The sequence below is a fragment of the Alexandromys fortis genome, unplaced genomic scaffold, assembly GCF_014885135.2.
Source record: "Alexandromys fortis isolate MF-2015 unplaced genomic scaffold, M_Fortis_MF-2015_v1.1 scaffold_57, whole genome shotgun sequence".
In the NCBI taxonomy this organism is placed as follows: domain Eukaryota; kingdom Metazoa; phylum Chordata; class Mammalia; order Rodentia; family Cricetidae; genus Alexandromys; species Alexandromys fortis.
The window spans coordinates 3,042,199-3,067,954 of NW_026067941.1; the positions used below are offsets into that span (position 1 = coordinate 3,042,199).

General features: G+C 44.8%; 1 protein-coding gene across 2 annotated transcripts; it reads left to right on the forward strand.

Annotated features, from left to right (window-relative positions):
- Window positions 1-25,756, forward strand: Bpgm (bisphosphoglycerate mutase). Of its 2 annotated transcripts, XM_050148120.1 has the most exons (4): window positions 19-127; window positions 4,854-4,932; window positions 10,447-11,107; window positions 24,904-25,756. In XM_050148120.1, the coding sequence occupies exons 3-4, from the start codon at window positions 10,507-10,509 to the stop codon at window positions 25,080-25,082; spliced, it is 780 nt and encodes a 259-aa protein (XP_050004077.1). In that variant the 5' UTR covers window positions 19-127; window positions 4,854-4,932; window positions 10,447-10,506; the 3' UTR covers window positions 25,083-25,756. The 2 variants fall into 2 exon arrangements, with proteins under 2 accessions (XP_050004076.1, XP_050004077.1); XM_050148119.1 differs by lacking the exon at window positions 4,854-4,932 and having other exon boundaries at window positions 1-127.

Here is a 25,756-nt window from a genome sequence, read left to right on the forward strand (position 1 = left end):
TCGGTCCTGCCCTTTCTGGCTTCTGGGCTAGAAAAGAGAGTCGGTGCCGGTGGTAGAGATGAATGCTTGCTGGCAGCGACAGCTCGGAGTCGCCGAGGAGCGGCTGCTGCTGGTGGTTTCTTTGCAGGTGAGTGGTTTCGTTGTAGAATGTGACAGTTGCGAGAGTTTCTGAGTGGCGTGGTGTTTTATCGTGAGAAGGCCAGTTCCTATTCTGCCCGGCTCTGGTAGCTGGTGTGAATCTGATGCCCGCTCCACCCCCTCCAGCGGCGACCCTCACGGATCCCCCTAGCTCTCAGCTGTTCCTTTCTCAGAATGCGTCTTTCAGGAGGATGAGTCCAGCGGTGGAGTGATGGTCGCTTTTAGGAATGTTGAGCTCTACCTCTTGGACGGCTCAAACACGGTGTGGCAAATTCTCTTGGCTAGTAGATTCCCTGGAAGGAGGGAGGCAGACCTGACCCTAAAACTGTATTAAGGGGAAGTGGGAAAAAAAACGCCACGAAAGGCAAGGAGGTCTCATAAGTACTGATCTCAGGAACCAAATTGCATTTGGGGGGGCACTAAAAACACCCCCCACCATCACCACCGCTTGTCCAAAAAGTGTAATTCCTGTTGTTCTAGGGAATAAGAGTCAGCATTTCACTACAGTAGGTCAAAAGACATGAAAAATTGTAGCTAACTATTAGACTTTGGGAGGGATGACTCCTTCTCTCCCATCTAAATTAGGAGGGATTCATAGCTCTTGTGAGTTTTAACTAACAGAATTCAGTCTCCTTCAGGAGGAAGTAAAAAGCAAACTGTTACATTTTATCAGCAGGTACTGATGTTTCTATAATAAAAGCAGTAAAACTGTCTTCCCTGAACCCAGAGACTAGGTTTAGCCCATCTTCTGTTGCTATAGTACCTCACATACTATAGACATGCCTAGTGTTGGGACCAATTAAGTCCTGGCCTTCAGCTGGATGTTGGGATTAAGGAGTCCTGGCCTTCAGCTGCTCTATCCTCCTAGAACCTTCTAACTGAAGTTACTAGAAACTGTGCCTAGCTTAGAGGATCAGAGGATGGGATTTTCACCTGTTGGCCATTGACTGCAGTGTATTTAAACCTCCATGGTGCTATTAAAGAGGGGCTTTGGTATCGGTGTTTAAAGTCCTGTGTGTCAGTCTGTCTCTGCGTCTGTGTTCTCAACCTCCAGCCCCCTTTCCCGAAGCTCGCGAACTGGGTTCTAGCACACAGAGCGCAGACACAGGGGCGCGGTGTGCGGCAGCCTAGAATAGTGTTGGATTCTTAAAAGGCATAATTCCACCAAATGGCATAATTAAAGCACAGTGAATTAGAAGCCAAGGCACTGGCTTTGGTTCAGGAGTTCTTACTGTTTGAGTGATCTTAAATAAATCATTTCAATGACTTGTTTTGATTTTTTTGCATCTTTGAAAAAAAGCAGAAGTTACATTTCTGAGGCCCATACCCTCATTAAAGTCTACTTAAAAATAAAGATGATTAGATAATTTCCACTACCAAGTCCACAAGGAAAATCTCGCTGTAATGAATTCTGTATAAAGTCTGTATCAAATAAAAAGTGTCCACCTTCAAGGACATGTTCTTTTGTGCCCATATTTAAACTGAACCAAACCATGCAGATCATTCTTAAAAAAAAAAGTATAATGTAACAAAAAATGTTGTCTTAATCTCATTACTCTGAGGTAACCACTATTAGTTTTTGGATTATTTGTTTTTAGTTTCTCTTCCTCTTTATCTTTTATGGTTTGTTGCATTAATAGGGTTGTTTTTTAAGTAGCGATTGATATATCTAAATTCATTATCCACAAATTCAGCTTTGTCTATCTAGAGAACAGAGGGCACAAAATGCTTGCACTGGTGGCTTCTTGAAGGTTCTTGGAATTGAAGTCAAGTGTGGGGTGATATTTATATGGAGAAACAGAACAAAAGGTAATACCATCTGGGCGTGGTGCCATGCTCCTGTAAGCCCAGGATTTAGGAGGTTGAGGCTAGAGAATTTGCTGCAAAACCGAGGCCAGCCTGGGCCACATCAGGAGACCCTGGATCAAAAGATACCAATAGCAAAACCCTTTCGTTAAGAATATATGGTGCTGAAATACTTTATGGGCTACAGACTTAACATTGGCCTCTTTGCTAGCTCCTTTGGCTTACAGAATTTGACGGTAGTTGGTAGGCTTCTAGGATGGCCTAGTCCAGTCCGCCTTCCCTCTCACCATCATTTGCTTGCAGTTTTCTTCTGGCCAAGTTTCTCCTCTCTAACCTTCCCTTCGTGTTACTTTGTTGGGACCAATGAGTCCTGGCCTTCAGCTGGATGTTGGGACCAATGAGTCCTGGCCTTCAGCTGGATGTTGGGGTCTAGTGCATAGATCGCAGACCGGGGCATTACTTTACTTCTAGATTTTGAGTATATTCATACCATCGGCCCAGTAGGGTCTCGTTGGCAGGTCTGCAGTCTTTGCCAGTCCTCATGAGTTAGTTGAAGCCTCGTCCTTTTTTACCTCTCATTATTTGGAAGAGTCCTTTACCGTAGTTCATTTACTATTCCCTAATAGTCCCCGAGAGAGTATGATTTGTGTTATTCATACAGACATGGAACCCGGGGCTTCCAAGAATTTACTGTGTGCATGATCAAAACTGTCCATAAGCAGCTAAGCTGGGCTTGTGCCCAGGTTTTTTGACTTTGAACTTTTGCGATCTGATAAACACAGTTTGTATTGACAAATCTACCACCTCAGGGAAGTAGCTGGGAAGGCGCTGGAGATAGAAGAGAAGAATCTTGAGTGGGTATTGCACGCACACTGGTGACTTCAAGCAGACTGGAACAAGCACCACACGGTCACATCTCAGCACTACGCGTTTCTCCTCCCTGGAAAGAGGGAGCTACCTGCTGTGATGTGTTACCTTGCAGCACATTGTGGGGCCTGGGAGGTTGATGGGGAGGTTGTAGTGTCTGATGCAGAGGTGCTCCGAGGGAGGTGACAGGCGATGGCATGGGGAGGGCTGTTAGGACTCAGGTTTGAATTTTTAGGATTGAGCGTGATTCTGGGGAAGGCATATTTTGTTATGATGCTTGAAACGCTAAGGAATTAAGTTTCCAGGTTTTATTTGCCTCAAAAACTGTTTTGCTTTTTAATTGATTGGAGACATTGGAAGTCTCTCTCTTTGCCCTCAAAGAGAGCCCACATCTTCCATAAAGTTAAACCCCTTGTGCAGTGGGAAGTAAAGGTTGCTGGAAGCTGTGCAGTGAGGATCTGAACTAAGGAAAACCTCGGAGTATTCGGAGGTGGTTTGGGCTATTTAATTCTTAAAAGTAAGCTTTGGATAAAAATCATTCTGGTCCCATGTCCCTTTTTTGATATTCCTTGACATATTATTGCTACTTTGAAAATGGAAGAAAATAAAAGTTTTAGGTTCTGTTTTGCACTGTGATTTTGCCATCGTCTCATGAGTCTTAGGTGTACATTACTTTTCAAGCCCTTGAGGGAAGGAGGAAGCAAAGTCCTAGCAGTGTTAATTTGTAAACAGATAGGGAAAGAATATGCAAAATTATATGGCTTAATGATGGACAGAGGTTGGAAACAGTAGCCAGATGGGCATGCTGCAGATGTTGAAGGTACTTCGAGGTGCGGAGACACAGAAGTCAGCCCAGTCCCGTGTTTGCATGTCCCCCATCACCTAGCTGCTCTCTCTGCTTCTTCTGCCTTGTCAAATGAGTACTAATATTTATTTTTGGTTGTAAACCTAGCCTTTAACGGCTGAGCCATCTCTCCGGCCCTGAATACTAATATTTAAGCATAGTTTCATGGTGGCATTTATAGGGGAAAAAAATCTTTGGTTTTCTAATCTAGATGGAATTTCACCATAGATAGGAAATACATATGACATTTCTACATGTAATATCTTGGGAGGGTATAAGTAACCTGTGAGAAGTTCCTTTCGAGTCACCTGCTTGTTTCTGTATTGCTCAGACAACACCCAGCACCTGCTTCTGAACAAATGCACGTTGGCTTCAGTGAAGAACTCTGCAGCGTGGTGATTTACAAAGAGAGGAGAGCATGCCAGATCAGAGAATGTGTTCTGTAGGAGGTTAGCAGGTGAAGCACTTCCCCGTAGTTCCCCGTGAACCTGTTTCTAAATACTGAGTTGATCACAAGCTTGGTCCTCAGACTGACTTCAGTGTGCTTAGCGTTTCATTCTACGAGGAGTAAAATCAACAGTGAAAGGGATTCCGCTACCCGAGGAACTTTACAGTTCTGGCCAAGAGGAAAAGCTGGTGATTTTTGGTTGGTTGGTTTGTTTCTTTCAAAACAGAGTCTCACTATAAGCCAGCTGTTTTACAATGTTGGGACTGTCCTCTGATGGGACACTTGCTAAGGCACGGAATACTGGTGTAAAGAACACATCCAAGCATCTAGCTAGACTGGGACTTACATACCACAGCACACCACACCATCATTTTGTGTAGACCACAGACGTAAATGGGTATTTTTTGTTTTTTTGTTTGTTTGATTTGGTTTTTTTTGTATTTTAAATGGATAAAATTAACCTAGTAATAAAATATATAACATGAAAATTATATGAAATTCTAATTTTGATGGCATCATCAAATTACATCACATTTACTCATGTATGCATTGCATTACAAGTAGATACTTGGAGCCATGGAGACAGAATTATACAATTGGACTTAGTTACGACAGAGATCAAATAGTCTGCAAAGCCAAAAAATTCATGGTTTTTATTTTTACAGGGACTCTTGCCAACATCTTAGTATCTCAGCTAAATTATAGGGTTTTTTTTTCCCCTCTCTTAACTTCTTTATTCCTTTTTAACAGCCATCTTCCTGGTCCAGGTGTCCTTGTGTGTTACCAGGGTTATTGAAAAACCCCTCACAACTAATATTTATACTTCTCTGTGAGTATACATGCTGGTTGGTCCTCAAATGCATGCTATCAAACCTTTAATGATGTCTCTATATTTACAGAAGGGTCCCCATTCTTTGGCACAAGGTCCTCCTTGAGCCTCTATTCAGTTTTATCTTTCTAGGCTTTGCCTACTTTCTGATATGCGCCATACAGAGTGACCATATCATCTTCCAAATGGGACACTTGAGTGTGAAAGGGGCCTTAGTAATATTAATATTGGGGAAGGAAAAAAGTGTAAAACAATACTCTTGGAGGCAAATCAGGATGCATAGCTGCTTATTTATAACTCTGGCCTATTGAATGGGCCTACTGTCCCCTCTGTGCCCCTCTTCCTGATTGTTACCTTAGGCTAGACCTCCATTCCTTTTTTATATCTAAATCTAATTATCTTTCTGAGTGCACCTTAAGTAATGCTGTGTCCTTGAAGAGAGGACACTCCCTTCCTACTCTTCCTCCTTTATGAATGCAAAGCTTCTCATGATGTTAACTACTGTCACTTTTAGTGACACACAAGCATGGACATCTTCTCACACGGGTGTTCTTGAAGATGTCCCCTGTGCTGGAGCCGTGTTCTCACAGGCTTGCCACTGTGCTGTGCCCAAATCGTAGTTCTGTGCATTTGATAGCTGAAGAAACGGATTAGTCTGGGAAGGCTCATGAGGATTGGGTTTTCAGTATAGGAATCATTTTAATGTGTTGAAAATAGTGAGGGAAAAAAAGTTGCGGTGTCAAGGTTGGAGGTCAGAGCCTTGGGTTCCAGTATCAGTGTAGCAGAAGGGTTCAGGGCATGCTTCTGTCCTTGGGGCCCAGCAGAGCCTGAATTACAGTTCTTCCATTTATAACCTGTGTTGCTTTAGAAGTTCTTCCTTTCAGTTCCGCGTCTGTAAAATGGGCGTAATAGAAACTGTACCGCATGAAGAGTGGCTGAAGGGAGCCTGCAGCCTGAATTACCTGCTGCGGTTGAGACCACCACCGCCGCCATCATAACAGAGGTGGGGGTGGGATAACACGAAGACCCGAGACCGGGATGTGAGTAGGAGAGCTGGAGGAAACAGCGCCGAAATGCTGGATTTGTCCCTGAGGAAGTAATGGGCTTCAGAGGGGTCACTTCAGTGCAGTGGACAAGGCACATGTTCATAGGTAGAGGACTAGGAAGATAACGTCTAGGACTGCAGAGATGGCGTGGTCCTTTGCAAATGTGAAGACCTGAGCCCAGGATCCCCAGAATGTATGTTAAAAAGCTAGGCTTGGTGGTGCATGCTTATAACCCTAGCACTGGGGAGGCTGAGACAGGAGGATCCCTGAGACTTCCTGGCCAGCTGGTTTAATCTGTGAGCTCCAGGTTTAACATGAAGTCATATCTCAATAATAGTAATAATAATGTGAAAAACAAACCTGACCTATAAACACACACACATATGCCCACATACATACACATATAAACACATACACATTGCCATACCCACATGTACCCATAAATCATAAGAAGGAAATGTCTAGAAAGAATTCCTTTCTAGACAGTGGGGAGAATGGAAAGGGAAGATGAACTAGAGTCATCTAACATATTGGTTTAGTAAACTTTTTCTTCAGGCTGGCCATAGTCTTAAAAGAAAGAAACCGGAGCTGTAGGGATGGCTCAGCGGATAAGAGCACAGAGTGCCCCAGCCAGTGGACCCGGGTTCAATTCCCAGCACCCACATGGCAGCTCACAACTGTCTGTCCAGTCCTGGGGATCTGACTCCCTCTCTGGCTTTTGTGGGCACCAGGTATATTGTATGTGGTGCACAGACAGACATTCAAACATTTATTTAATGTGTGTGTGAAAACCCACACACATTAAATAAATAAGAGGAAGAAACTCTAGGAAGTAATAGCCTAGTAGTAACCTGTGCAGCCTTTTCTGTGCGAACTAATTGAGAATTAGCCTAACGTTGGTGCCAGTGAGCGCCCTTAAGAGCCAGCGGCAGGGTTGTAGGCTTTGCCCGAGACAAAAATGAAGCTTGAGGCTTTAAAGGAATGGGGTTTAATTTGAGATATGAGGAATTTACTCCTCGTTACTACGGTAGCTCTTCATGAGTTGTGACTGCCAGACCTGGCAAGCCTTAGCGGTAACGAGCTACACTTTCCTCTGTGTTCGTGTGCCTCAGTTCAGTTTCTGAAATGGCCGTGTAGATCTGAAGGGACAGGTTGTGATTGGGGATGATTTGTCTGTAAAGTGAAACCTAGATTCCCCAAACCAAGACTACATGGACAGACAGACAGACACACGCACACACATAACACATACACACATGTACGAGCACATGTGTACACACACACACACACACACACCCTGCCCTGTGGTGAAAAGGAAAGAAAGAACAAGCACAGGTTGTAGGAAAGCCCCATCTGTTCATAACTTGTCTCCGCTCTGCTCATAGTCACCCGAACTCACCACCGTTCTGACCACTGCCGTAGTCCGGTGGTGCCTTCTTCTCACGTCGGTCTTTCTGGTATAGATGTTTGAGTTTGCAGCCCCTGCCTTGAACTTGTCAAACCGACGGTGTTTCATATCTATTGCTAAACATTTAATAGGCCAGCTTCAACAAATATCGAGAGATATCTTCAAGGTTGCCAACTCCACAGTGCCTTTGCGCACGTTCGCCAGCTAGCTCGATAGGAGATCAGTTGATAGTAGCAAGCCAGAGAACAGGAAGTTTAGTTTACCTGCGCTAGACAGTCTAGCTTGGCTTACCTCCTGTGTGTCAGAGTGAAGGAAAGTGTGTGTCCTCATTGTTTTGTGGCTCTAGTACTGTTCTGCTCCACTATATATATTTTCAGTGAAAAGGAAATCAGATTTTTTTTTTTTAATAAAAAGCAAACCTAGAAGCGTTTGTAACAGACACTGGGAAGCTCAGCGGTCGGTATCTGGGTACTGGTAATCATCGCTACTCATTTGGTTCCCTTGATAGAATTTCTAATCCAAAACTGATTGAGAACTGGTTTTGCTTCTAGGATTTGTCCAGCACGCCTGTCTTAGTTTCTCTTCCATCACTGGGATAAAGTACTCCAACAAAGGCAGCTTGAAGGAGAAAGGGTTTGTTTAGCTCACAGTTCCGGATAGCAGTCCACAGTTTCAGGATAGTCAAGGCAGCAGGAGTGGGAAGCAGCTAGTTATTACACCCACAGTCGAGAGCAGAACAGCGTGTTAATGCATCCATGGCAGAGTTCAGCTCCCCGTCCCCATTTCCATACAGTCCTGGCTCTCAGTCAGGGAATGCCCCACCCACAGTGGGCGAGTATTCTCAACCTCAGTTACACAGTCAACACCATCCCCACAGGCCTGCTCAAGGCCTGCCTCCTAACTGACTTCAGACTGTCGGCTTGACAGTTAACACTAAGATGATGCCCTTCTCCATCGGAGGGGAAAATTCCTTCCCCAACTGTTTAGCCCGGAGGTTTCGTGCTCGACGTGCCAAATTAAGGGCTGAATAGGGAAACCGTTGATAACATGCCTCTCATTTCTTACCCACAAAGCAAAACACATGATTTCCAAGATTGAGTATGGTTTTCAATAGGCCCCAAGCTTCTATTACTTGGCTGAAGGAGACTTTTCAAAGCAGGAATATAAAATTACCCTTTCTTGGGGCCAGAGAGATGGGTCAGCAGTTGAGAGCACTGGCTGCTCTTCTAGAGGACCTGGTTTTGATTCTCGGCACCTATACGGTGGCTAACAACATCTGTCACCATGTCTAGTTCCAGGGGATCTATACTCTCTTCTGGCCCTTGAGGGTATCAGGCCCAGACATACATACTGACAAAATATTCACACATACATTGTACTCCCTCCCCCCTCAAAAAACCCATTTTTTTTAAAACACATAACTCTTAACTCTGTATGCACCACACCCATCCACATGAATTCATTGCTTGATCTTTCCCAGACCCTTGAAGCTGGAGCTTCGTCCATGAAGAGTCCCCGGCAAAGCGCTGCTCAGATGACTTTCGTCCTCTTCTCTCTCTTGCCCCCGTGCTGCCCCTCTAAGGCTGAGAGAGTGGGCATTGTGCTGTCTCCTTGCAGTTTCCCAGCCTCGTGAGATGCTTGCACCTGAGCCTTGGTTCTTCCAGACACTGGTTGCATCCCTCCTTCATAGTTAACAAAGCCTCACACTGATGCTCAGCAAGAAAGAAATTTCAATCCTAACTCTTGTAGCCTTTCAGCTACGTACACACCACCTCGGCTACCACCACCCCTTACTTTATTGACGCTTTTCCCCTCCAGAATCTCCAGGAATTACTACGTGAGACTACAATCTAGATACAGGTTCCAGCAAACTTGATCAGTGCTTGTTCTATAACTGTGGGCAAATCACAGCTCCAGCAGGACAGAAAATCTCCAGTTACTGGAAGTTGCCAAGACTGGCAGAAGCCAGGCCCTGCTGTTCACATAATCTTTGCTCCTCAGTGTGGAAAAAAACAGTGGGATGGAGATGGACCATCCCAGCTGAGCAATGCGTGTCTGTAGTGACCCACTCTCGTTCATTGTGTGAGAGACGAACTGATACAGCCGAGTCTCCAGGTTCTCCACGGAACAGAGTAGGCCCATAGATCTTTAGGGTCGTAGCAACAGCATAAGGGAGTTTGGAATTGCTTTTAGGGTTGCTTGGCCAGCTCTACTAGATTCTCCTCACAACTTGTTGCTGATGTGAGTAGAGTTTCTGCAGGTGGCGGAGGAGGAGGCAAGGCCTTCTTATCAGTGTGGTTCCCTGCACTCTCGCAGACCTGTTTCTGTTAATCTGTTCCTGCAGGCAGCACCTCTCGGCTGCTTCCATTTGATAACTTGTTTTGCATCCGGATTTATTCCTGCCAACAGCAGGTGAAAAATTACCTCAGTGAGTACTACATTTGCTCTTGTTACGGCTAGCTATATTATTTATAATTCTGTTGGAGTGTTGAACCAGTGTGTCTTCCCATACCCTGGATGAGTGAGTCCGTAGCATCAAAGAGCTGGTTGTCACCTGTCAGAATGTGTGACGTCGGTGTAGTGCTTCACCGAGTTAGCATGTTCCGTGACATCTGTAATAAGATAAGACTGGAAAAACACTGAAACCTCCAGAGGAGAAGGATGCTTTTCGTGTAAAGTCAGCTGCTCGGAGCTGGGCACTCCCAGCTACCAGTCATTCTTTTTGAGATCTATAATTCATCTATTTCATCGTCTCCTTAATAAGCATAAGCTGCCTACTTGTTGGGTAGAAACACACCATTAGAATGGAGTGTTGCCGTTTTATGTCATACAATTAACATACTATCTAGCCATCAGGAAATGTAAGTCAGCAGGCTTGTCTGTAATTATCTCAAGAGTGTGCCTGGACGTGCAGTAGTATGCGCACCAGATCTTTGACGTCAAAACTGTTCAAAGGAATTTCAGTTTATCTTAGAAACCGACGGTCGTATAATTGTTCTCCATTACTGGGTAGCCATTTGAATAATGAATATAATTTGTATCTTTTTCTTTTCTTTCTAGAGACGCTGCTGTTCTTGAACATTATCCCACTGAGAGTACCAGGGACGTTCAGCCGGCAGCATGTCCAAGCACAGACTTATTATCCTGAGACACGGAGAGGGCGAATGGAATAAGCAGAACCGATTCTGTAGCTGGGTGGACCAGAAACTTAACAGCGACGGACTGGAGGAGGCGCGGAACTGTGGGAAGCAACTCAAAGCCCTGAACTTTGAGTTTGATCTTGTCTTCACTTCCGTCCTTAACCGGTCCATTCACACCGCCTGGCTGATCCTGGAAGAGCTGGGGCAGGAATGGGTTCCTGTGGAGAGCTCCTGGCGTCTCAATGAGCGACACTACGGAGCCTTGATTGGTCTCAACCGGGAGAAAATGGCTCTGAACCACGGTGAAGAGCAGGTGAGGCTCTGGAGGAGAGGCTACAACGTGACCCCGCCTCCCATTGAGGAATCCCATCCCTACTTCCATGAGATCTACAGTGACCGGCGGTATAAAGTGTGCGACGTGCCCCTGGATCAGCTGCCACGTTCGGAAAGCTTGAAGGATGTTCTGGAGAGACTTCTTCCCTTCTGGAATGAGAGGATTGCACCTGAAGTACTAAAGGGCAAAACCATTCTGATATCTGCTCACGGGAACAGCAGTCGCGCCCTCCTGAAACATCTAGAAGGTACCGGCTCTCTGTCCTGCTTTAGAACTAGCTAAGTGTTGTAGTTGGGTGTCTCTGGGAATTGACAGCACTCTTCCCTCTCTGTGCCCCTTGTCACTTCATATTTGAGAACCCATTGTCCTGTAACCCCCAAATCCTGTAGTCTTTGGTGGTCGTCTTGGCTGAGGCAGATATTTTCAGACATCAGTGTGCGTCAGTCACATGGGGAGTTTAGTGTGACAGAGCTGGGCCGCACCCTGAGAGTTTTAGAATCAAGCGGTCCAGTTAAGACCTGGCCTTCCTTAGCAAGTACTGGTGACATCTGCAGCTCTGGCGCCTCCACGCTTTGACGAGCTCTAGTCCGAAGGGTCACATGGCTTCTGCTGTGAAATGAAAAGAAGCTAAGAATTAGAAATAAATTGATTTGAGCCTTTTAAAATTAGCTAGGATTCAGTTTCGTCTATTTTCCTCTAGTTACAAACGATTGTGGGTGTGTTTTCAGACCTGGATTTCCTGAGCAGTCCTTGGGTCCCGGTTTTCCAGACTAGGCTGAGTCACTGCCTATGAGAATGTCAGAGGGGAGGAAAATAAAACAATTGTCTTATTTGCATATCTCTGCTAAGAGCTTGGAGAGCCTCAATGTATTTCAATCACTTGATGCTGTGCTCTAAACAAGAACGCCTGAGGATGCTGGGCTCACCGTTCTAGGGTGCCTGCGATTGACGGTTGTATTTCTTATGTCCCCATGCTGCTTCTTTGTCCTGTACCGTGTCTTCCCTGCCTCATCACTGGCACCGCTTGCCGGTCTTAGAATCCTTTGCTTCAACCTTTCCTCCAGCTGCTTTGCTTTCTCTGTTTTCCCAGAGGAGGCTGCAGAGTGGGAACGGTGGAAGCCCTGAATGGGATGAGTGGAGATAGTCGCTGATCACAAAGCGATGTCATTGCTGAGGTTTCAGTGTGAACATGGTTATCTCCCCAAAGTTTTCGGGCATTATCGAGACCTAAGTTATTTCTTGAATACCTGGCATCCACTAGTCATGCAGAGTCTATAATCTACAAACTTTATTAGCTGTTACAAAGTTTATTAGATAAACAGGGTGGCTAGCTTATTGTGTCTATGTATATACTTTCTTTATTCAAGGAGTCTCTTCTTAATTGCTTAGAAAAATCAAACTGATTAAATTATAAGTTCATTGTATCATTACCAGATTATAATGTATTGTTTAAAGAGTTGAGGGTCCACTTAGAACAACAAACTGAGATATAAAATTCCAATGTTTCTGACCGAATTTATATTTTATGCAACTCCTTTTACAAAGATGGAACTTATATCATATTCTGACCAGGCTCCTTTCCCCAAAGAAAATGCCAGTGTCTCCATCAAGGTGTTCTGTTTCTCTTCACTTAGATGTTTTTTAAGGGATCACCCTTAAAAGCAGTTTCCTGCTGTTAAGTCCCGTTTCATCCTCACCTCTTCCCCAGATGTTCCCCATCCCCGCTAGCACACTGATCATTTCCTGTGTTAAAGATCTCTGTAAGGGAGCTAGTTAAGGTCTTAACCAATGGTGGCGCGGGGCCATCACCGTGGTAGAGGTGAAGGGAGAACACCCTTGTGAGGCTGGACATTGAAAGACTTGTCTGCACTTACGGGAAAGTTTCAATGTGTTAGCAGTTTATTGAAAAACTAAATGTTTTTCGCAGCTTCCTAAAGGGGTTCGGTGTGCTGTGCACGTGACCCAGCTCCCCCACTCCTGCCCTCACTCTCGTGTGAGCGTCCTAGCATAGCTGTAAAGGGAGTGCCCAGAGCAGGATGCTTAAAACAACAGGAATTCATCTTAGGAGTCTAGAAGTTCTAAGTTTTAAAGGCCTGGGCGGGCCCTGTGTCTTGACTCTGTATCTTCTAGATGCTGGTGATTGCTGCCGGTTTTTGGTATTCCCTGAGTTTGTAGACCATCACTAATATCCTCTTCCCATGTATTCTTCCTGTGGGGGTAGGGAATCCTTGTCCAAATGGCTTCATGTTATAGAGACACCAACACCACTGAGTTAGGGACTGCCCCAGTGACCTCATTTTGACTTGACTATTTCTGTTAAAGACCTGATTTTCAAATAAAGCCACAGTCTGAGGTCCTGGAGGTTGTGTCTTCAACATATCTTTGTTTTGTTTTTGTTTTTGTTTTTTTGTTTTTTTTTTTTTTTTTGAAATACAGTTCTACCTATATCGACTCCCAAGAGAAATGAAAATTCCCACGCTAAGCTTGTATACAAACTTTCGTAGCAGCGTATTCATAGTAGTCACAAAGTAGATCAACCCAGATGCCCAACTATGGGCAAACTAAATGTTCTCTAGCCACGCTGTAGAATATTCTTTTCGGCAGCGAAAAGGAATTAAGTACTGTATGTGCTGTAACGGGGGAATGTTGAGATCCTTACATCATGAGGAAGCTAGTCACAAAGGATTAGCAGTATAGAATTCTCTATAAAATGTGCAGAATAGGGACTGGAGAGATGGCCTAGTGGTTAAGAAGGCCTCTTCTGGAAGGCCCAAGTTCATCTCCCAGCACCCACAGTGTAGCCTTGTAGCTCCAGGTGTAAGGGATCTGACACCCGTTTTTGGCTTCTGAGCGCACCCACACACGTGTGGCGTTCACTCAGGCAGCTGCACATACATACACGTAAATAAAAATGCATTTTTACAAACGTGTGCAGAAGAGGCACAAATCTAGAGATAGACAGAGGGCGCAGTGCATATTGGCAGGGCTGGGGATGCCTGGAGCGTGAGGGACGTTGAGAGTAACTTGGTACTGACTTGCCTATGAAAATATTCAAAAGTTGATTGTAATGATGGTTGTATAACTCGGTTAGTATATGAAAAGCATTGAAATGTACATTTTAAATTTAGCTTATATGGGAATTATATTTTATTAATTCTATAAAAATCATTGAAATTAAAAATATGAAGAGCATGCTATTCAGGATAGTGAAGAATGGCATGGGCCAAGTATATGGAAGTGATAGAAACACAAACATGCATCGATAGTGATTATAAAATAAGAAAGGCAAAAGCTTAGTTTTCACCACTGGGACTGAAAAGGGCTTCCAGGACTTTCTGAGAAACGAGTAAGCTTTAGGCCACAGACTGCTTCCAACCCTTCTGAATGCCTTCCGAAAGGAAGATTAAATAAAATTGAAATGATCTTGTTATAACTTCAATCCTTATGACTGTAGATACACTTATAATGTTTTTACTTTTTATACTTGACTTAATGCAGTGGAGTTGGAATGAGGAGAAAAGACTTTCATAGGAAGTATGCAAGCATGAGAAACGGCAGAAGACTGGAGGATGTCGGTAGGGAAAGGACCTGGGTACAAGGGTCTAGAGACTAGAAATGGTAGGCTTAGTGCAAGGGAGAATGGCACAAGAGCCAGAAGCTGCAGGTAGACTCAGTCCATAACGCCAGAAGCGGCATTGTGGGTAACCCCTCGAAATCCGACCACAGGTAACAGAGGAGCCTTGGCTTTGGCTCTTGCCCATCCTGTAAGAACATTTGTTTTTTTGAGACAGGGTTTCTCTGTAGCTTTAGAGCCTGTCCTGGAACTAGCTCTTGTTTACCAGGCTGGCCTCGAACTCACAGAGATTCACCTGCCTCTGTCTCCCGAGTGCTGAGATTAAAGGCATGTACCGCCACCACCACCAGGCGCTTATACCGATTTAAAAAAAAAAAAAGTAAAAATGGTTGTTGTAGATGCATCAGATTCCAACTCCTGCTTTCTATAAGTATTAATATTTATATAAAAAATTGCCCCTATAAAATAGGGTCTTGCAAGGAACTGGAGAAACTTCTCATATTGCCCTTAAACTGTCTGACAAACAAAGCATGATTTTAAAACTTTCTGAATTGTTTTAAGAACTGACTCGGAGATGGGAGCAGTGGCAGCTCCGGTTAGATAAGCAGTTACGATGCTGTTCCTTAGAAGCCGCTCTCTGATCAACAGGGGTAACCTCTGGACTCCAGCCGTTGATTCATAGGGTGCCGTTTTGCTTCTCAGGATTTGGTCCTGTGGCATTACTGCTCGCTGGTCCCCACTGTGCTTAGAAGGGAGATCCCGGAGAAGGAGCTCCAGGAGCCTCAGGTGACTTGGTCATGATGACCATACTCTGCAGTCAGAACTGTCAGCTCTGCCCCAAATCCAGTTTCCTCAGCTTCTTCACAGGATTGCAAACAGGATTTTTTTTTCCTGAAAAATAGTTCTTTCCCTGATTATTCTTTATTCAAAACATTATAGGGTAAGCAGCAGAGTCAAGAGCACCCGTAGCAGGCAAACCGCTCTTTAAACAGGTAATTTAATGCAAGGAAGCGAGATCTGAAGTATTACTGCCATTGTGACCCTGCTCTGTGAATGGCACTCCCTGGCACAGCTGTCCATGTACAGAGAGGCCTTTGGGGAGCTCATGCTTCCTGCCGAGCACAGTCCCAGACATTTTACATAGGTATCTTGTTTCGTGTAGGAACCTGAATGTGGCTTTCAGCTCCCTGGAAAGCAGGAGCTCAATATTAGGTTTTTATTCTGTTCTTTACTGTCCCCATATCGTATATTTTTATTGTATGGTATCAATCACTGATCAGTAGGTTAAAGCAAGCAGGCTCTCGCACCCTAGTGCCATGGGTGAATCTGTTGCGTCATGCTAAATGAAGGAAAGTTGCCTGAGAAAGCTGTGTACTGCCTCACCCATGCATGTGGCGTGTGGAAAGAACCCAGCAGAGATGAGTGGCAGAAGGCAGGCTGCATGACAGCAAGGGTGTTGAAATAAGGACGGAGGGGCTGCGTCCCCAGCACCCCGGCCGCTTGGCTAGCTTATGCCTGAAATAACAACACACAAACTGTATTCATTTAAGAACTGCTTGGCCCATGAACTCTAGCCCTTACAGGCTAATTCCCGCACTTGACTAGCCCATTTCTAATGATGCGCTTACCGGGAAGAGTCTAGCCTCCGTCCATCCTGGTGTCTCTGCTCCAGAGCAGAGCTGTTGAGTCTACCCAGGAGAGCTGAGCATGGCGTCTCTCTGGGAGCAGAGCAGAGTCTGACCTCACTTCCTCTTCCGCCCAGCATCCTATTCTGTTTATTCCACCCACCTATGTTCTAAGCTATGAGGCCAAGCAGTTGGTTTATTATAATTAACCAATTACCTTCCTCCATCACAAGGGAACTTGCAGATGAGGGATGCTGGGCACAGGGTGGTCCTCACTGCAGGGGTTTAAGCGTATCTATGCAAAACTTAACAAGAGTTGTGTTGTAAACCTTTAGGGTAAATGTCATGAGATTGCCTTAGAAAAACCACTTTATTCAGTGCCAGCACTTAGTAAAGTGCCCTTAATTAGTACCTCATTTTTTTTTTTGTTTCGCAAAGTAATCCTCCACTTGTGGTTATCAGTAGAATTAGGTGGAATTATGCCTCGCTGTGCCTTTGGAAACTCACCTGGTTCAGTCTTCTGGACTGCAAGGTGCTGTCCTTTCCGCGTCTGCGCCATCAGCAACGTGGGGCACTCTTCACGGTCCTTCTTTATGAGATGTTACATAGAAGGTGCCGGGAGAGTTTGCTTACATTTTTGCTTTTATGCTGCTGAGGATTGAACATGGGACCTCATACCTGCCAGACCTTGTCCTGCCACTGAGCTACACCCTAGCCCAACTGTATGTTTTGTTAGTCTTGTCGATGTTACTTACGTGGATGGTGAACCCTTCTAATTAAGGCTTTTCGATCACAAACCTGTGAGCCTTATTTGCCACCATATTCTGTAGCATTATGCTTTCGTCTGCTCCCCCCACTTACACACATATCCTGCTTCTTACAACATCTAGTCTAGGAATAGTTTTATGAACCTCTTGGAGCCAGTACGTGCGGGCAACACAGTTAACAAGTGTCACCGATTGGAAGTTAGCTAACATTCTTACCTAAGGATTGCCAGCTTAGGAACCTTGTGGCAACATCTATGACAGGCTTCCTGACGGATGAGCCCGCCCTGTACCCTGCCAAGTGACTTATTTATATAGGATCTTGACTTGTAAATTGTACGTAACCTTGAGGTTGCTTTACTTTTAACCTGAAAATGTTTACTACTTTCAGAAGACAAAACAAGGCATGGGATATTATACAGTAAGACAATTCCTCCTGGGATTTCCTTTACTGGTTTGGGGAAGCATAAATAATTACCTACACGTTGTCAGTAAGCTCAGGTTAAAGCAGGTTAAAGCAGGTCCCACCGCTGACTGGCTCAGATACCTTTCTCACTAAGCTGCAAGAAAACTTCCAATCCCGGCCGGAGAGCTAAGAGCATCCTGTCCTGCACAGTTCCAGACAGGCGTGTGTTTCTTTTTCTTGTGGTTGGCACAGTCACTTCCTGTTTGTTTCCTGCTGGTCCACACTGAAGGAAAAGCCAGGTACCAAAACTGAGTTTTTGGATGTGGTCTGCACCTTGCTGGAGGAAGTAGACTGTTTAGTCTGGGGTTAAGCACAAGATTAGGCAGTTTCTGAAATGATCTAAGAAAGAGTGGCAGGCAAGAAATTTGTGTAAGACTTGGACGTTGTCCCTGGAGAACTGTGGGCAGCTGCACACACAGCAAGGCAGAGAAATGGTGACATGAAATGAGAGAAACAGGAGGAAAGGTCAGCTGGAGCTGGCTGCCAATGGCGACCAAGGTTTTTGTCACCTTTGGCATTTAGTGTGATATTTTCAGAATCATGAGTTCAAACCCTCTTTCCTGGGAGACAAATAGTTGCTGAGTGGCAGAGCTGATCTTTCTTTTATGTAAACCTACAATCTATAGTAACCTCTATTTTAAATAAGAGATTTTGACTGTAAAATGTAAATAAGTTTCTCTCTCGCTGTATCTTAAGGCAGCAGCTGTTACCCTGTCATCGGGCTACAGTATTTAATAGCCTGCTTTCTTTGGTTCCCCAAGTCTGTCTTTAAATTGTATGTATGTGAAATTAAGACTTTTAAGGACCTAAAATTAAATGTCTGGTCACCTGTAAAGCACAAGGTCTCTTCTTTGATCCCTTTCTGATAGCAGAAGAATACAGAATTCTTATCACACAGGTCCAGCAGGGGACTGGGCGGGGAACAGGCAGAATCTCACAGTTGAAAGGGTTGACTGGAGCTGGTTTGTCTTTCTTTTTTTTTTTTTTTAAATCCCAAAATGTGGGCTTTCCTTTTGTCCTGTAGCAAACCCTTCTGTATCCCCAGTGAATGCTTCTTCTCCCATTTCATTTCCTGCTGCTAAAAGATTTGTGGCAATTTAGAGAGGCCGAAGAACACCCAGAACACATTTAATTTGGGCTCGATTAACACTGGGTATCAACAACTTTTTGTTCCAGGCTAAGAACTGGCTCACTGCCCCCCCCAGTCCCCACCCCACCGCCCCACACCCCTTTTCTTGTTCAGTTCCTAATGAAAACAGTCTTTAATCAGGACTTGAAGAGTAAAGACTAGACTTGACTTGAAAGCTGAGCACGTTAGAATTCATTCCCTTCATCTGTATGCCCAGGGGCCAGTGATTCAAGTCCTGCTCTTGGCCAGGGGCTGGAGTACACACGAGTGAGAGGGACGCCACAGGTCCTGCCTGCTGTGGGGCTTATGTGTTCTTCCGCTCTTCAGACGTTTCACCAGAGCTGCCCATCCCTCCGGCAGGACCATCTTTGGAGTGCTCTCATGAGAAAGCTTTATGCTGTGGAGTCTGTAGCCTCTGTGCCTTACAACCTTCCGTCATATGTGAACAGTGCATTCGCAGTAAATCCGCTTGTGATGCCCTTCGTATATCTAACTAGTTTCTGCATCCTAGCGGACAGCCCCAGAAAGCGCTGCTCTCAGATGCGTAGACATGGATGGTATTCTTACGATGAGGCATTGCCTGGGGAGCTGGAGTCACAGAGGAACAGGTAGAGCAGAGCTCTCAAAGAACTCAGTCCTGGCAGAAGCCAGACTTGTTCAAGCACTTCTCCCAGTAGACAGGGAGTGGAGCATTGCAGTCAGTACAATGTGTTTCTGTGTTCCATTCATTTCAGTGACCTAGAAGGGGGTGCTTGTAGGTGCAGAACTGACTTTCTGAAGTTACTCCTGCATCCAGAAAACAAGTTTGTTTAACATTTCCACTGTTGGTATAGATTTACTCCCTTGGTTTTCTCCTAGACTTTGATTATTTCTTATTGGAAACACTTTAATAATCTCAACTGGTTGCAGTAATGGTATAGATATTTTTGAGGTGATAGTGTAGGTATTATTGAGGTGATGGGGTAGGTATCATTGCAGTGATGGTGCAGGTAGTGTTGACGTGGTGGTGCAGGTAGTGTTGACGTGGTGGTGCAGGTAGTGTTGACGTGGTGGTGCAGGTAGTGTTGACGTGGCGGTGCAGGTAGTGTTGCGGTGGCGGTGCAGGTAGTGTTGCGGTGGCGGTGCAGGTAGTGTTGACGTGGCGGTGCAGGTAGTGTTGCCGTGATGTGAGTATAGATATATTATGGTGCTCACCTGGCTGTTATCCCAGCCTTCCAGAGGCTGGAATAGAAGATCTCAACTTCAAGGCAAGCCTGACTTCAAGGCAAGCCTATATCACTTTGTTAAGTACTAAAGACACCAAGTATATAACATGAAGAGATGGCTCCAGAGGGACTGTGATGGAAAGAAGGTGATAGAGAGTGGGGGCTGGGTGCCTTTTCACTAAAATGTTCTTGGACTCTATTAACTGTGAGCTAGAGATGGGGTGAAGCTCAGCTGGTGTAGCTCTATTGACTGTGAGCTGGGGATGGGGTGTAGCTCAGCTGGTGTAGCTCTATTAAATGTGAGTTAGGGGTGGGGTGTAGCTCAGCTGGTGTAGCTCTGTTAACTGTGAGCTAGGGATGGGGTGAAGCTCAGCTGGTGTTGCTCTATTAAATGGGAGTTAGGGGTGGGGTGTAGCTCAGCTGGTGTAGCTCTATTAAATGTGAGTGTATTAAATGTGGTGTAGCTCTACTAAATGTGAGCTAGGGCTGGGGTGTAGCTCAGCTGGTGTCGCTCTTGGCTAGAGTGCGAGGGTGAGGTGGTACAGACTTGTAGTCACAGCCCTTGGGAGGTGGAAGTTTCAGGAGACTCAGAAATTCAGAGTCATCCTCAGCTTGGTCTTGACACAGTGAGGTCAAGACCAGCCCAGGCTACATGAGACCTTGTGATTCAAAAATAAATGACTAAATAAAAATTAAAAAAAAATAAACTCAACTAGTTACCAGATAGGAGATGTGATATCTGGCTACATATTTGAACTTCTGTTTGTCGCAGCGAATGACTTTTTGGTTGTATAAGGCATAGGGTCTTCTGTGCTAGTTCACTTTGCTTTCTTGCAGTGCAGCTGCGTTGTTCTAGCTTTGGGAGTTCTATTTATTTAGCTTTCTTAGACGAAGCCTTTAGTATATGCCAAATTTTACTAACAAGTAGTGACTTCCTTGGGGTTTTTCTTAATTTGCAATTATAAGTCTTATTGACTGATTACTAACCAGTCTAAGTATTTTAATTATTTGTAAGTAATTGGTTTCCTATGTGAATGGGTTGAGGAGTTATTAAAATAGAATGTTAACTTCGTTGGAAGCATTTCATTTTTCTTAAAGCTCTTTTTGTTAGTGACATATTGTAACCTAGGGGCCTTTGCTTAGTGGACTCACACAGAATGAGTCATTAACTGCTCGAGCCTTGGCCAAGGACTCAGCCTGCTGGATCCAGTTGCATCTGAGTTTTACCACTAAGACCCGTGTGGTGTGCTCTAGCCACCTGCTGAACTAGAACTCATTTCTAATCATAAAGGTGACCTCTAAACCTGGCCTGCGTGCCCACCGCGTTTAGCTGTTTTAAGCCCAGACAAACCTGCTCTTCCCCTTTTCCGGTGAGAACCCTGGATGTCCAGTTAGTACCTAGCCTTTCAGTAGAGCAGAGTGAAAATAAAAGCATTCTCTTTCTCCTTCGGTGTTCGCAACAGCAGGGGACAAGGCGGGTAACCAGGGTTTAAGTGCGGAGTGTAAGAACAGTTCATTTAGTCTTATGACTTGAGCAGGCACTTTTAGCCATTTGAGATCTGTTCATTGGTTGATGGTTGTTTCTGCATCTTGGCTATTAGCAGTAGTGCTGCTGCACGGCATTATATGTAACTTCTGATGTGGACATATGTTGTTGTGTGGCGTTATATGTAACTTCTGATGTGGACACATGTTGTTGTGTGGCGTTATATGTAACTTCTGATGTGGACATATGTTGTTGCGTGGCATTATATGTAACTTCTGATGTTGTACTTCTCTTAGGCATATGCCTGAGGGATTTCCATGTTCCAAAGACACTACAGCCTTCTGACCTCCTGACTTTATATACTGTGTTTTAATTTCTCTGTATTTGTGAAAATACTTTTTTATAATCTGACTCTTTCTGTAGTCTCATTGACACAGAGTGGTATCTTCTTGTGGCTTGGATTTGCATCTCCAGAAGACTAAGGATGCTGACCGTCTTCTCCAGTGCTTCTGACAGTTTATGTTTGGAGAAGTGTCTGTTCGGATGGTTTGCCTATGGTTGCATTATATCATTTGTCTTTTCATTTTCTTGTTTTATCTTTTTATTATAAAATCTTATTTTTAAGAATTATTTTCTTGGCAGTGGGAAGGCTTGAATCCCAGGTCTTGTGCATCCTAGGCAGGCACAGCCACTGGGCTTACATCCGCAGTCCACATGAGTTTGGCTGCTGGGGGAGACCAGAGGTGTTGGGGCTCCGGGGCTGAAGTTACAGATGGTTGGGAGCTGCTCAGTAAGTACTGGGCACTAAACTGGGAAGAGCAGTAAGTGCTTCTAAGCCGAACCAGCTCCCCAGCCTCTGCCATAACTTCAAGGCATAGTTTTTTATGTAATCTAAATGCAGGTCCCCATGATACCATAAGATAAACAAAATTATCCTAGACTCTGGGCTGTCTTCATCTTCTTGATGGCGTCCTTTGAACCCCAGACCATTGTACACTCAGATTTTACTTTCTTTTCTGCTGCTGTGCTTGGTGTCATCTGAAAAACCATTGCCCTCGTTCAAGGCCAGGAGGCTCTCACTCCTGCCCGTGTTTAGTCCGTGCTGTAGTTTTAGCTCTGTCAGCGAGGTCTCTGCCCAGTTCTAAGTCAGTGTGTGTGCACCTCCCATGAGGAGGTTATTCTTTCTGCACCTGATGGTCTGAGTACACATGTTGGAAATGAACTGATTGAAAATGTGAGGGCTGATTTTGGTCTCGCATCCCAGTGAGCTATTGTCAGTCCGTAAGTGAGAACTGTGTACCATCTGCAAGTAGTGCACTCTCTGGAGTCCGGCGGCTTCCTAGTAAGTTTTGAGAGCAGACATTGTGAATTCTTTCATTTTCATATTCGGGCTATTCAGAGTGCTTTGGATTTCCCTGTGAAATTTGAGGTCATCTCAGTTCTATAAAAAGAACTGAAATTTTGTTAGAGATTGTGTTGGGTTATATTTTAACCTAGGAAAATTTGCCATCTTTTAAATGTGTGTGTGCATTTCTCTGTCTCTCTATCTCTGTCTCTGTGTGTGTGTGTGTCTGTCAAATCCAGAGGTGAAATTCAGGTGTCTTCCTCTTTTACTGTTCTGTCTATCTTTCTTTCTGTATCTCTACCTACTGTCTGTCTGTCTGTCTGTATCTATCATCTTATCTGTTTCTCTGTGTAGCTTTGGAGGCTGTTCTGGAACACGCTGTGTAGTCTCAAACTCACAGAGATTTGCCTGCCTCTGCCTCAGACTCAAGAGTCTGGCCTCAAATTCACCGAGATCCATCTGTGTCTGCCTCTTAAGCGCTGGGATTAAAGGTGTGTACCACCACTGCCTGGCTCCACCTTATTATTTTTTCTTTCTTTCTTTAAGATTTCTGCCTCCTCCCTGCCACCGCCTCCCATTTCCCTTCCCCTCCCCCAATCAAGTCCCCCTCCCCCATCAGCCCAAAGAGCAATCAGGGTTCCCTGCCCTGTGGGAAGTCCAAGGACCACCCACCTCCATCCAGGTCTAGTAAGGTGAGCATCCAAACAGGCTAGGCTCCCACAAAGCCAGTATGTGCAGTAGGATCAAAAACCCATTGCCATTGTTCTTGAATTCTCAGTAGTCCTCATTGTCCACTATGTTCAGCGAGACCGGTTTTATCCCATGCTTTTTCAGACCCAGGCCAGTTGGCCTTGGTGAGTTCCAGATAGAACATCCCCATTGTCTCTGTATGGGTGTACCCCTTGCGGTCCTGAGTTCCTTGCTTGTGCTCTCTCTCCTTCTGCTCCTGATTTGGACCTTGCGATTTCTGTCTGGTGCTCCAATGTGGGTCTCTGTCTCTGTCTCCTTTCATCGCCTGATGAAGGTTAATATTCAGGAGGATGCCTATATGTTTTTCTTTGGGTTCTCCTTCTTATTTAGCTTCTCTAAGAACCCGAATTATAGGCTCAATGTCCTTTATGGCTAGAAACCAAATATGAGTGAGTACATCCCATGTTCCTCTTTTTGGGTCTGGCTTACCTCACTCAGGATAGTGTTTTCTATTTCCATCCATTTGCATGCAAAATTCAAGAAGTCAATGTTTTCCACCTTATTTTTGATGCAGTCTTTCTCACTGAACTTGGAATTCACCAGTCAGGGTGGTCATTTCCTTCTGGCAATGAGCTGTTTCCATTCTCCCAGCACTGGGGTGACAGACACACACTGCCATCTACAGCTTCTTCCTTGGGTGCTGGGGGTTCAAACGCGGGTTGTCATGCTTGCATGGGAAGCAAGTTACCAACTGGGCCACCATCTTAGTCTTCCAACCCATAAACATAGGACTTCTTAAAATAGGTATAATCTTTAATTAAAGTCATATGCTTTCCCATTTTCCCAGTTCCATTATTTAACTCGCTCAATTCTGATTTGAGGCATTTATATTCCTGTGAGTAGGATTGTTTGCTTGCTTAACTTCACTTTCTTGTTGGGTTTCTGGGCTGGTGATAGATCTTGAAACTTGTTTTCCCTGTGTATTTGTTGGGGGGAAGGGGGTGGTTTTGTCATCTACAAACAGATAGCTGTAACACGAGAGTTATTTTCTACATTACGTATAAAACGCTTAGAAAAGTACGGTCCTGTAGCATGTTGCCAGAATTTCAGTTAAGTTAAAAGTAGTTATAATCATAAAAATTTTACAACCACAGCCACTATTGCCATTCCTACTCCTGTAGTCAAAGGTGGATTACCTAAAATTTGCTTACATTAAAGCATTAAAGGTGACCCGTCCCTTAGCAGTTGGGATGTTAGGGGCAGCAGGAGAAAGAGGCCTTGTGCACTGGCATCCTATAAAATCCTTTCTGATCCTCCCCACCCCAGGCTGTGCTTCCTGGCTCTCTGGGGGAGAAGTCCTGCTTCACTAGGTTTAGCCCAGGCTCATTATGTACTAGAAAACCAACCACATTCTTTGTAGTCAAATGAATTAGATTCGGTACTTAATGAAAGAAAAGCCCTTGTTTTAAGACTAGCACTCAGAAGATGGTTTTCTGTTTTCTTCAGTTTTAGATGAGAAAAAAACAGGAATAAGTTGCCCCAGAGGGGACATACAATTCTCAGACTTAGCATTGTCTATGCTTTTTTTTTTTTTTTTTTTTTTTGGTGTCCTGGAATCATAGGTGCCCCCTCTCATGGCTTTTTGGCGTGGTTTTAGGCACATAGTTAATATGGGACAAGTTCAGTGTGCAGTCAGACGCTAAGGTGGTAGGATCTCCTCCACGTCTGTTAATCCCGTTTCTTCTCTCCTGCCCAACAGGGATTTCAGATCAAGACATTATCAACATTACTCTTCCTACCGGAGTGCCCATTCTGCTGGAGTTGGATGAAAACCTGCGTGCTGTTGGTCCTCACCAGTTCCTGGGTGACCAGGAGGCCATCCAGGCAGCCATTAAGAAAGTAGATGACCAAGGAAAAGTGAAACAAGCCAAAGAATAAAATTCCCAGCGTGCCCAGGAATCAGTGCGGGAAAGGCATTCAGTGTGTTACCGTGTGGGTTTCTCTTTTCTACATTGGTCCCCTTTCCCCCAAGGATAGACTGTGTGGTTGAGTTTGTGTAGATAACTAGGTAATTGATCATGACCCGGATATGACCTTAGGATGCTGAAGAACTTGCGGCGTAGGGCAAAGTGAACTTTTCTGCTATTCCTGTTTGAGTAAAGTTCACAGACTAGTTACCAGAGGGGTTTGATGGAGGCTGGTTTATGAGTTGTGGAGACAGGAGAGTAACAAGTAGAGATCGACTCGTCGATCACTTAACAAGTCATTACTGAGTTACCACTGCCAGGCCCCATTCCAGGGAGCAGCTGTGAGACTACCATGTAGTACTGTGGTCGTTTAGACCCATCAGCTGGGAGTGCCCATCCACAGGGAGTGCCACGGGTGGGTCCTCCAGAAGGTGACCAGCCACTAAAACAGCGCAAGGCGCTTTCATTTCCCCTAGCCCAGCGCTGTCCTGTTTGCCGACGGTGGAGATCTTCAGCCACTAGAATGACCAGGATGTGCATGGCTGTGGCTGTTTACTCTTTCTGTTTCATTTTTAGTTTTGAACTTTGATCTTTGGGTACTTAACAGGTAGTTTAAAATAAAAGTTTGTGACTGCATACAGCAAA

What these genes read in the sequence shown, in the direction of transcription:
- Bpgm (XM_050148119.1), top strand. Translation starts at nt 10,507, where the DNA reads ATGTCCAAGCACAGACTTATTATCCTGAGACACGGAGAGGGCGAATGG. An exon ending in CCTCCTGAAACATCTAGAAG is followed by an intron (nt 11,108 to 24,903) that starts GTACCGGCTCTC and finishes CCTGCCCAACAG; the next exon opens with GGATTTCAGATCAAGACATT.